Below are 12,591 nucleotides of genomic sequence, written 5' to 3'. Positions count from 1 at the left end.
AGAAGAAGAAAGAATTAAATCAGTTTGAGCTGGAGGGGTTGGTTGGTTGTTTTTAAGTGGGTAAAGATGAACTTAAAAGTTCTGGGAAAAATGTGAGGTAAATTAGTGATATAACCATGATTGCCAGGCTTATTAAAAAGGTAACGATTTCTTTTTTCCTCTCCGAAATACCGAGCTAAAGTTTTCTTGATTGCGTTTGACTCTTTCCATCTCAGGAGTAAAGGGTGTAGGGGTCGCTTCCCCCGGTTTCTCTTTGTATAACACCTGTGAGATACAAAGTTGGACCCGAAAATCACCAAGAGGCAATATTCAGGCTATTAAATATAATGCGATTTGGGGAAGAAAACTCCAGGTTTAATCTACTACATTAGTGAGAACGGCTCTCAAGAAGAAAGCTTAAAAAAATAGTTAATGGCAATAATACATGGAGTAGGTCATTTATGGTAGATTCTTAAAAAATTGGCATTTTGCTGGTTTTTAACCTGGGATGGAGTTAGGAGCAGGCCAAACTGCAGGGGTTACTTTGCAAAGTTAAAAGCACTTTCGTTTCTCAAGACAATACCGAGCTAATGTTCTCTTGATTGCGTTTGACTCTCTGCATCTCTGGCGTGACAGGGGTTGGGGTGGCTTTCCCCACATTTTCTTTGTACAAAACCTACGCGGGTCCAATGGATCCAAAAAGCCAAAAAGAAAAACAAAAGTTACAGTTACCAAAAGATTAAACAGAATAGATAATTTGTTATGAGGTTCAGGGTGTCAAACCATTTAGGCAACAAGGTTAGGCGGAAAGAGGTATGTTTCCAAAGGAAGCTGAGTATAGTTACAGCCAGACACACATTTCCAGGGTAGGCCCCTGCCCTGACATCCTGGCAGACCGCCTGACAGAACTGCAGTGTGCCCCAAAAAGGATGAAAGACAGCCTTCATTTGCCCACTAGTCCATGAATTTCAAGCACCAGACAGATCATCTAGAAAGGACTGTAGGGGAATGCGCTTGAGTGACACCGAGAAGGCGGGGCCGGTCCCTACACAGGAGTGGGCGACTGGATGGTTGGTTGTGCAGCAACTCTGTATATAGACACATCCATACAATCCTGGGCCCACAAACAAGGATTTCTCCTACTCTTTTGTTCCCTGCTGTCATCCGTGCTCTGTCTCCTACCTTAGTTCACCAGCAAACTTCTCAGTAAGGAAGAATGTTCTCAGTGATTACATCATTAGCATCACCATAAATCCTTTACCTCAGTGTCTCACTTCAGTGTCATTCATGGGGAATGGGTTTGGGAAATGATGTTCAAGAGAAGGAATTCTGTTCAAGTAATGGTTCTCAAAGTGGGGTCCCTGAATAGCAAGCTCAGCATCGCCTGAGCGCTTTGCTAGAATTGAAAATTTGCTGGCCCCACACCAGACCCAGAAAATGAGAAACTGTGGGGACAGGGCCCTACAATCTGATGTAACAAGTGCTCCGGGTGATTCTGATGCCCTGTGCTCAAGTACTGGAGAAACCCACACATAGCGCTGATGTGAGGGGTCGCAGGCTTCTTCCTTACACGAGCTAGTGTCCTCCCCATATGAATCCCAATCTCCGCTCCCCCCCACCCCCACCAGTAATCACTAAACATATATAATATCACAGAGCACAGGCTTACAGGAAATGGTTTACTAAAGCTAACAGTTAAAGACCACGCTAAAGACAAAAAAAAAAAAATTAAAATTGGTAAAGCAAAAACAGTTCGAGTGACACTTTCCTCTTTAAGTAAATTGATAGTCCTGTGCTGAAATCACTAGTGGATCTTAGTTTTTTCATTTCTATGAGCACAGTACCTCCAAACAATCACATGGGGATTTGAGATTGTTAGAACTCAGTTTTGTTGTTATCCAAGCAAACTAAAAGACAAGTGGGTTTTTTTTTTTTTTAATATTTACAAATATCCGATGGAATAGAAATGTCATTATCCTTGAAGAAGAGAATCAGGGGTTATTTCCCCAAGGTCTCTTTGTCTAAATCTGACAGGATAAATTAGAACCAAAAGTCATAGGTGCAAAAGCTGAAGAAGATCACAACTCCAATGTTCCAGAAAGAGCTCTCATACCTACCATGCCACCCCCCAAATTTCATGAGTGCATAAAACAAAGAGACCTTGAGGATAGTAGATAGAGAGTAAGTTTGGGGAGAGAGGAGTGAAAGGATATTTTATTGGAAAATCTGTTACTTCCTGATATTAGAACTTTATGGATTAAAGCAATCTTGTTATTACAGGGTTAAAGCTAAGAGTAGCCTTCTAGGAAAGAAGGATACATGTGATAAGCAAAATTCACAAAATTTAAGTTGTTTTTTAAAAGTAGGATTAATAAGTATTATTTTAAATCATTAAAGAAGTAGTTTTTGCTTTTCTTGCCAAAGTACCGAGCTAATATTTTCTTGATTGTGTTTGACTCTCTCCATCTCTGGAGTGACAGGTATAGGGGTTCCCTTGCCCATATTTTCTTTGTACAACACCTGTGTGATGAGAAAGCATCCAGAAAAAAACAGCCGTCAGTAATATTTCATTGGTTTTAAGATTTTAAGGACGAGTTCAACTTCCTTGTTACCACATGACACAGGAGTTACAGGTTGACAATTTGCCACAAACTACTTTAATGGCAGCCAGTCTTGGGCAAGGAAAGAGGACTGTAGGGCAGCAAGGACCTCAGCTGCTGGGGAAAGGTTGTCAGTTATTCATGTTATTGTTCCATTTCTGTGAGCACACTGCCTCCCAATCACATGGGGGGTTGAGATGGTTAGAACTCGGTTTTGTTGTTATCCAAGCAAATTAAAGACCAGTGGCTTAAACAAAAATATTTTAAAATATCAGATGGAATAGAAGTCAATTAACTAAAATTAAAAACTGAAGCCATGGTAACAAGGTAAAAATGCAAAAGTATGTCTTTTTGCTAAGTGAGGTATGTTAGAAACAAAGGAAGGGTAGTGGGTTTTTAAAAAGGAATAAATGTTAAATATCTATTTAATTATGAGGTTAAATGGCATCTTCTTTTCCCTTTCTTTCCAAAATACCGAGCTAAGGTTTTCTTGATTGTGTTTGACTCTCTCCATCTCTGGAGTGACAGGTATAGGGGTTCCCTTGCCCATATTTTCTTTGTACAACACCTGTGTGATGAGAAAGCATCCAGAAAAAACAGGCATCAGTAATATTTCATTGGTTTTTAAGATTCTTAAAGACAAGTTCAACTTCCTTGTTACCACATGACACAGGAGTTACAGGTTGACAATTTGCCACAAACTATTTTAATGGCAGCCATTCTTGGGCTGGGGAAGAGGACTGTAGGGCAGCAAGGACCTCAGCTGCTGGGGAAAGGTTGTCAGTTATTCATGTTATTGTTCCATTTCTGTGAGCACACTGCCTCCCAATCACGTGGGGGTTTCAGATGGTTAGAACTCGGTTTTGTTGTTATCCAAGCAAACTAAAGACCAGTGGTGTTTTTTTTTTAAATATTTTTTTAAATACCAGATGGAATAGAAGTCAATTAACTAAAATATAAAAAAAATGAATCCATAGTAGTAACATAAAAATGTAAAAGTATGTCTTTTTGTTAAGTGAGGTATATTAGAAACAAAGGAAGGGTAGTGGGTTTTAAAAAGGAATAAATGTTAAGTATCTATTTAATAACGAGGTTAAACGAGGCATCTTCTTTTTCCCTTTCTTTCCAAAATACCGAGCTAAGGTTTTCTTGATTGTGTTTGACTCTCTGCATCTCAGGGGTGATGGAGATTGGAATTCCAGTCCCCAGGTTCTCCTTGTATAGCACCTGTATGATAAGAAAGCATCCAGAACAAAAAGAGCAGTCAACCACTTTCCCCCACTTGTGGAGAAGTGGGGAGTAGAAGGGCAAAGAGGAAGAGAATGAGTTAGAGGAAAGGAAACACCAGAAGCTTCTAGATCCAACCTGTATGAGCCTAGAGACATAAGTAAGGGAATGCAGGAAAGAGCAGCAAAAACGAAGAGATAGGAAAGGAAAGTTTTGTTATTTTTGTTGTTTGAACAAATCCCTGTAGCACTGAGCAACAGAGTGCACCATGAAAGGGAAGGATTAGTGCCCCCAGTTTGTTATGAGGAAGAGAAAAAAAATTAAAAGGGTAAGAGACAAAAGGAGAACCCAGGAAGTTATTTTTGATTTGGAAATGTTATTAATAATCCACATAAGGGTATTTGGGTTTTAGAAACATTGTGTATATGAAGATACCTACACAAACCTTCTTTTGCTGACTTTTCAAAAGAAGTCCAAGTATTTAATTTTTAGTTTGGGTGAACACATTGGGAGAATTACTTATTTTTAAAGCAAATGGAGAACAATGACAAGATTCTAAAAAAGGAAACTTCAAAAAATCTGTACAAACACCAGTAGGGGCAGAGAAAGTTAGAACAGAAATGAGACCAACATTCTGATCTTTGCTAAATAAATTTTTATAAGCTTTACATTCAGATCAGATTTGCCAAAGCAGGATAAATGTGGGTGCTTAGACACTGAGAAGGTTATGTTTTTAAAGCCTGGGATAGAATACTGAACACTTTTTTGTTTTATAAGTCAAATGATTATATTAATACTTAACCAAAATGGGGAAATGGATTCATAGGAAATGGCAGCATTAAGTTGTGAACAAGACATGTCAAAGTTTTTATTGGGATAAGCTGATTAGATTAAAATTATAGCCATTAATTTTTGGTTTAAAAATAGTTAAAGGGATTTTTTTTTTCTTTTAAATACCGAACTAAAGTTTTCTTGATTGTGTTTGACTCTCTCCATCTCTGGAGTGATGGGAATTGGGATCCCTTTCCCGAGGTTTTCTTTATACAACACCTGTATGACACAAGAGAGCATCCAGAAAAAGCAAAAGCAGTCAAAACAGCCCTTTCATCTGTCCTGTAGGGACCCTCGTACGAGACTACAGACACCAAACAGGAAAGACAAATTCACCAAGTCAACCTAGCTCTTCAAATACAGATCTGGATGAGAACACGCTCCATATTTCCTTAGCTAACGTGCCAGTGTATTTGGTATTCAACTCAATATCAACTCATATTATACTGAATGTTTGTTTCCTGTGTTGGGAATTAAGGAAAAAATTACAAATAATTTCATAAAGGCACTAAAGTGCTTAGTGTACAATAGAAAAATTATTTTTTAATTAGATTGACAAATACCTATTTTACCTACATAGAACATCTATTTTGCAGAATAACAGATATTTAAATCCCCAGGCCAAATTTATGCAATATAGCAAAATTGGTTTTTGTTGAGTAAATTCAAATTGTGGAGGTGGCCAAGTCAGAAAGGTAATGTTTTAATACATAGTACTATTTATTTCACACAGAATCTTGAAAGCTCTATGCACCACCAGACAATTTTGCCTAAATGCAACCTGTGTAAAAATGAACACAATGGTTACGTAGGAAAAAAAAATTGCCCAGTACTGTCAGGATCATTACGATCTCAGATATAAACAGTATACTTACTCTAACGTAGAAGAAAATAATTAAAATATAGTTTTGAAAATTAATGCAAACCTTAATTCTTCTAAAAGAAGAAATCATCATCATCGTCATCCCCCCACAGGGAAAATAATGACTATAACATTCCAAAGGCAACATTAATTTACATTGACAATTTAACAAAATCAAAAGGTTGTTAGTGAATAGTAATTAAAAACAAAGGAAAACAAAACCAAAAGACAGTGGGACCAAAGAAAGTTACTGATCTAATTATGTGGAAGAATAAAACTTTCTGACAATATTTAAACTGACAATAAAAGCCACTTTGGATCAAACCTGCTCCCCCCCAAAAAAAATCCAGCTAAATTTTCCTGTTGACATTTGATTTTCTATCTCAGGCATAAGTGACTGTTAGGATCCTTATATAGCAGTTTCACAGACTGAGTATTACGGAATTTTTCAATAGCATTAATACAAGAAAAAATAACATTAAATATACATTTATGATTTGATTTGTATATTAAAAAAAAATCAGAAGGTCTGGATCTGTATTCATGGAATAGCTTGTTCAGCACAAGTATCAAGATAAGATTGCTTTGGGTTCCAACAGTGAGCTACTTTCTTTTTCTGTCCTGTGTTTATCCAGATAGGATCTAGGTTAAAGTAACCACTGCTCCCAAGCAAGAGCCACTAGTTCTGCATGTGGTCTCAAGTCCTATGTCTAGGACTTCTGCTAACCCAGAAGCATCAAATAACAAGAGTTCTGAGTAAATAAGAGCTATGGTGTTTGGGTTTTTTGGATATCAAGGAACTTCAAAAGTCCCAGTGGCAACATAAAAGTTGAAAAAAGAAGGAAAGGAACCAATTAAAAGTTTTAAGGGACTATTATAGAAGGTATAAAATGTTAGAATCAAATGGTAAGTAAAAGACGTGAAAACAGGATCCAGTTGATGATATTAAAAAATGTTAAACTCATTATTTTAAAGGGACTAATAGTGAGAAGTTTGTTTTATAGAAAGTTGTTATTATTTTTAAAATATGGAATTAAAGGAGCTTTCTCCTGAATACCGAGCTAAAGTTTTCTTGATTGCGTTTGACTCGCTCCATCTCAGGAGTGACAGGAAGGGGGGTCCCCTTGCTCAAGTTCTCTTTGTACAAAATCTGTGTGCACAAAACCAACAATCACATCAGCATGGATCCATCTTTTAGGTAATTAACCTTCAAACTAGTCTTTAAAAGTATTTTTGTTTATTTTCATAATGGCATGAAATAGGCCTGACCAACTTTAAGAAATAGAACCAATCACTTTGACATTTCGTCACACACAGTAGGATGTCTGTCTCTAAGTGGCATTAATAGAGACACAGCTGCCAGGCTGCAGGCAGGAGTCACTAATATAGGTCTTCTCTCAAAGACAGAGGTATTAGGCCTGATCAAATAGTGTTCAAGTTCATTGAAATTAATATCCATAATGAGTTGTTGGTAATGCTAAAATAGGGAACAAGAGAGAGAGAGAGGTTGGGGGAAATAAAATAAATATTAATAAGTATTAGAAGCTAAATAAACATTAGCTTTCAATGATCCTTAAGCTATTCCAAAGTAAACCTCATTTATATCTGATGTGGTACACAAACTAACTGAGCCACATTTCTGAGTTACTGTAAATTGTTCTGTTGTCTCATGAATGGAAATATTAAGAGTCACATTCTTCTACAAAAGGCTACAAACACAAAAAAATAACATCAAACGGAGCCAAAATAAGCACAAATAAAATTCTAATTAACACTGACCTTTTGAAAGGATGTTAGATTTTTACTTTTGACTTATGCCACAACAGTTAGAAACACTCATTGTTATTAAAGGAGGATTTGAGAGGGGGAAAAACACAGAACATTGAATATTATGGGTTTTTAAGGAAGTGACCAATAGTTATGTTTTAGGGAAAACAGTTAAAAATTTCACACCAGAACTCAAGTAACTACTAAATTAGATTTGGGTTGAAAACTGAGGTAATATTTGGTATCATTATTTTCATTATATGAATTTAGTAATTTTACAGGGAGAAAAATCATATGTTTGTAATGTGTTAAAAATATTATTTTAAATAAGAATTAAGGGATTTTATTTATGCCCCTAAGAAATACCGAGCTAAAGTTCTCTTGATTGCGTTTGACTCTCTCCATCTCTGGAGTGATAGGTGTTGGGGTTCCTTTCCCCAGATTTTCTTTGTACAAAACCTGTGAGATACAAGAAAGCACCCAAAAGACATTCAAAACAGGCACAAAGATTAAGGAAGGGAGAAAATCAGGGGCAGGGAGTTGGTGTGAAGAGGAATCTTTTGGTGAGTAATTAATTTAGTAAGGATAATGCTTTTCCTTTTTCTTCACCACTTTAATGATGAAGTCTACCATGCTAATTCTGGGGGTGAAAAAGTACATTGGTTATAGGAAATGAGTATAATGATGAGGGATCTGGTGTTAATTCTCCATATGGTAATTCAGACCTAAGTATCCACACTTGTCAGTCGCTAAAAATGTTAAAGTACCATCAGAAAAGTGAGTCACTGTGTTTAAGTCCAGATGGTTTTGGTCAGGTAATAACACGCACACGCACACACGGGAGTGTTAAGATGTTACTTTAAAAAAAAAAAAAAGGATAATGGGTTATTCTGGTAAATTTTTAAATGGGGAAATAGAGTTTCTTATTTGATATATTTGTAAATACCGAGCTAAAGTTCTCTTGATTGCGTTTGACTCTCTCAATCTCTGGAGTGACAGGGGTTGGAATGCCTGTTCCCAGGTTCTCTTTGTACATAACCTGTAGGAGATAATTAGCCAAAAAGGTAAAATGACCATGAATCCTTTAGATTATAGCCACATGTGTGGGCTGTGTGGTGGAAACCCCTAAAAACAATCTGCTTTCAGATAAGACACTCAAGGGATAAGCAAAAGAAACTCCACAAAATTTTATGTTCCCTCTTCAAAAGTAGTAATTTTACTACCTTGAAGACTACTTTACACACAAATGTGTAATTTAGTACACATTTTCTATAGTCAACACTTAATACAGTCCTAAAATTCATTAAAAAGTGGTAATAAATTCAACAATGAGAAAAATCTAACCATTTCATGACATTTATTATCAGTAGGTCCACGGTAGATTTGTACTTAATACATAGGTTATGTGGTTTAAAATCTTATAATCATGTGACACACTATTCTTTCAGGTTTATTGAGAATTTTGTTTTGTGTTTTCTACTGAAAATTCCTAGGCGGCACCTAGTCTGTAGGTGCCCTTAATATGACAAGATTTAAACAGTGTGTTTTTCAGGAATTCTTCCCTTGAAATTTCTACTGATGACTGTTGGATCATGTAAATTACTAGTTTTCAAACTGAGGGATGTCCCTATTTTTTAGGGGTCATATCAAAGGTCTGTAAATTTTAATGAAAAGAGCAAGGAACTTCTTGAGCCTTTGGCCTCCTTCTTTACCTTCTTCCCTCTTGATTAATGTTAAGAATTGTCAGCCTAAAGAAATGAATGAATTCTTTTTAAATAAATAGATCCTATGGTGTAGTTGAGCATGTGTGGGGTCAACATGAACAACGTGGGAGTTTGTGTCACAGATTAATTCTGAAAATCACTGACAGACTAGTGGTGATATCTTTGTTTTGCTGAGAAACTTTTAGGGATCTTTAAAAATCTACCGTGTTAGACAAACTTGTGTTTCTTTACCCAGCAAGGCAGCAGACCTGGTCATGGACAACAGAACAAAACGTAACCAGAGAAAGACAGGAAGTTGTAATCAAAAGTGACTAAAGGAGTTTTCTTCGACTGGTGGTCACAAAAATCTGGATTGAAATTTGTACCATAAGGAAGCCAGAGTATAAGCAAAGAGTGAAAAGGGAGTGAGATCTAAATAATATGAGCAGTTTGCAAGAGAGATATCAAGGGTCTCCTAATGGCAATGAGAGTTCAGTCCTCCAGAGACCAGCAGAACCTATAAGACCAAGGTCGTCACCTTTTATTGGCCATCAACTATTTCCCAAGCTCCACAGTGTCTCTTGCTAGTAGCCAGCTTTTGCTTAGAATCTGCTTACAGATGGGAAAGCTGAGGGAGTGAGTGAGTGCACGCGTGTGTACGTGCATACAGTGTTGGGAGGTGGGGAGGAGAGGCTAGGCTAGCCTGATAGAGGTGAGGAGAAACATATGCTTAACCTGATTATTTCAGGTGTGAGGGACCACCCCCATCCCTCACACCCTTCCCCCACAGATAGACACTATGCACAGGTGCCTGAAATTCCTATACAGAACATGCTCACTATATGTCATTGTGGGTAGATAAATGACAGCTGGCACCTTAGAGACACAATGCATTTGCAAGACAGCAGACGATACAGGGCAAGAGATCTTGAAAGGGAGAGGAGAAGGTTGCATAGACTTCACAAGTCTACCTAGAGTTTTCCTGGATGGAGGAGAATAACCTGAGGTGCATACTCACGCAAAGATATATATAAGAGTAACACAAAATCTTATATATATAATTTTATATATATATATTTTATATATTTATATATATATTTATATATATATTTATATATACATGTATATTTATGTATATATTTATATATACATATATATTTATATATTTTTTATATATATAAAAATATATATTTATATATTTTTATATATTTTATATTTTTATATAAAATTATATATAATTATATATATAATACAGTATATATGCAATTATATATATGTAATATTTTGTATTTTTATATTGATATCTTTTAACTCACTTGAAATCATTCTGATAATCTTATTACTGCTGGCACTTTTTACTTTAGAAACTGCAGGCATGATGATTAATCAAGAAGCCAAGTGCCTTCTGCTCCTTAATTATGTGAAGACAGAAGTTTCTAATCTAGGATGGAGGGAGGGAAATTCACACCCTCCTCAAGGCATGGGAAGCCCTTGGTAGGAGGAAGAAGGGATGACAGAAAGGTAGGTAGCAATTGGGAGGTGGCTTGTTGCACAAATACATGCCCAACACACGGGCCATTACCGAGCTAATATGCTTCTGTGTCTCCTTGACACGTTTTACTTCAGGCAGGTCAGGGACTGGCGTTCCTTGTCCAATGGTTTCCTTATACTTCACCTGCAGATATAAAAATGGGAAAATGTGCATGTGTTTGGTTAGTAGCTCTGCAGTTTGTAAAGTCACAATTTAAATAATACAAACTCTACACTTAGTGTGAACGGGGCCCCAATCTGATGCTGGGTCGGAGAACAATTATGGACAAGGACACTTGATCTCTTTCCTATCAATTAAGGGTGGGGTGAAGGAGGAGTCCATACTTAGACTGTAGCCCCTCATCTTTCCGTGCACTCCGATGTTCTTATGCCCAATAGTTCATTTGGCCAGGACAGATATATTCACATGTATATATCTAGGAAGGTTGATTTTTTGACTTTAACATATTCTATTTTCTTACAAATGACAAAAAGTCTCTCCTAGACCAAACATTAGTCAGGGTCCTCTGATTCCTCTTTCCAATCAGGCCTCAACTTTTGGACTTCCAAGTCTGTCTCTGTATTTGCCCAAATTTAGCAAGAATCCTTTAGCCAGAATCCCCTACCCTTGGTATCTCATCACTCTTGTTATCTGACCAAATTCCTTAGCCCACCAGGCAAAGTCTGGTCCCCCTGGCCTGCTGCCAGCAAGAATCTGGTTAGGTAGGTTCAGCCAGAACCCTCCCTACCCCTGACATTTTCTCTAAGTTTCTGTCCTCCCTCTGCCTCCTTACCCCCCTGCCCTGCTCCCACCCCCAATTATAAATCCTTTTCTTTTAAAAAAAAATTTTTTTTTAATGTTTATTTAGTTTTGAGACAGAGAGAGACAGAGCACGAGCAGGGGAGGGGCAGAGAGGAGACACAGAATTCGAAGCAGGCTCCAGGCTCTGAGCTGTCAAGCACAGAGTCTGACGTGAGGCTCGAACTCGTCAACCGCCAGATCATGACCTGAGCCAAAGTTGGGAGCTCAACCGACTGAGCCACCCAGGTGCCCCATAAATTCTTAGCTTTCCTTGCAGTGTTTGAAATTGAGCCCAGTTCTATACTCTGATCTCTTTCTCCTATTTTAACAGTCCAGACTAAAATCTGTTTTTACGTCTTGAACCAGCATCTAGCTCTGGTTTGCTCTGATACCAGCCTCTCCATCTCCTACGCATAACCTCCCCTCATGACACCTGCTCAGCACTGCACTGACTGTGCGACGGTGCTCAGCACAGGCACCCATTCCAGCAGCTCCTGGCGACAAAGGTTCTGAGGGCAGCTCAGCCCTCAAAGTAAATTATCAAAGGGAGGCAGAAGACACTGCAGGTGAGTTCACGGAGGCGTCCTTACCGAGCTAATGTGGTCCTGTGTTTGCTTCACTCTCATCATCTCAGGGGTCTTTCCGATTGCCGTTCCCGGAGAGACATCCTCTTTATATAAAACCTGGCCATTCACAATCAGGACAATGTTACACAGAGGAAAAGAAAGCCCAGCGATTCCTGGAGGAAGACTAGGAAACATGGCTTCTGTGAAAACAAAAGACCCTAGAGAATGTCCTTAGCAAGGTACCGGAGTATCTGACGATCTGACATCTGCATCAGCATCAGTAACTCCTACCATATATACAACACGGATAACTTTCCAGATCTTGAGAGCTCTTTTAAGATTACCGTACTGTATTAACACAGGATGAGAAAAACCAGAAAAATGTTGATTTAAAGAAAACCCTCCCATATGAAACACAAAATCCGTTAAAGAAGTGTGAAGTCAGTTATTCTGGGGAAGGAGAACAAAAGAAATCACAATGTCAAAAAGAAATGTATCTTCATGGAACAAGACAACACATGTTACTCCTCTGGGATTAAAAAAATTAGGAAGAAAGAAAAGTTACTGTGTTAGCAGATTTAAGTTGTTATTTCAAATGGTCCCGGGCGTGATGTTTTTAGAGCAAAGTATGGGAAATTCGATCAAATAACCGCTGGTATTAACTGGGGAGGTTAGATGTTAATTGTCTGAATCAACAAGAGGCTAGCATATTTCTACAGAGGAG

At 37.7% G+C, this 12,591-nt stretch overlaps 1 protein-coding gene across 23 annotated transcripts in view; it reads right to left on the bottom strand.

Moving 5' to 3' along the window:
* NEB (nebulin) overlaps nt 1-12,591 on the bottom strand; it is a 215,022-nt gene that overhangs the window by 9,257 nt on the left and 193,174 nt on the right. For 6 of the 23 annotated variants that reach the window (XM_058715306.1, XM_058715281.1, XM_058715288.1 and 3 more), the window contains 11 exons: nt 11,892-11,984; nt 10,552-10,644; nt 8,213-8,305; nt 7,633-7,725; nt 6,557-6,649; nt 4,764-4,856; nt 3,714-3,806; nt 3,055-3,147; nt 2,407-2,499; nt 563-655; nt 172-264 (listed from right to left, as the gene is read on the bottom strand). In XM_058715306.1, the coding sequence (XP_058571289.1) occupies nt 172-264; nt 563-655; nt 2,407-2,499; nt 3,055-3,147; nt 3,714-3,806; nt 4,764-4,856; nt 6,557-6,649; nt 7,633-7,725; nt 8,213-8,305; nt 10,552-10,644; nt 11,892-11,984 (1,023 nt within the window). The remainder of the gene's footprint in view (nt 1-171; nt 265-562; nt 656-2,406; nt 2,500-3,054; nt 3,148-3,713; nt 3,807-4,763; nt 4,857-6,556; nt 6,650-7,632; nt 7,726-8,212; nt 8,306-10,551; nt 10,645-11,891; nt 11,985-12,591) is intronic. The other 17 variants (XM_058715284.1, XM_058715287.1, XM_058715285.1 and 14 more) reach the window with 17 other exon arrangements.

The sequence above is a fragment of the Neofelis nebulosa genome, chromosome 2, assembly GCF_028018385.1.
Source record: "Neofelis nebulosa isolate mNeoNeb1 chromosome 2, mNeoNeb1.pri, whole genome shotgun sequence".
Lineage (NCBI taxonomy): Eukaryota > Metazoa > Chordata > Mammalia > Carnivora > Felidae > Neofelis > Neofelis nebulosa.
The sequence above is the reverse complement of the archived record's forward strand: the minus strand, read 5'-3'. Positions and strand labels throughout refer to the sequence as shown.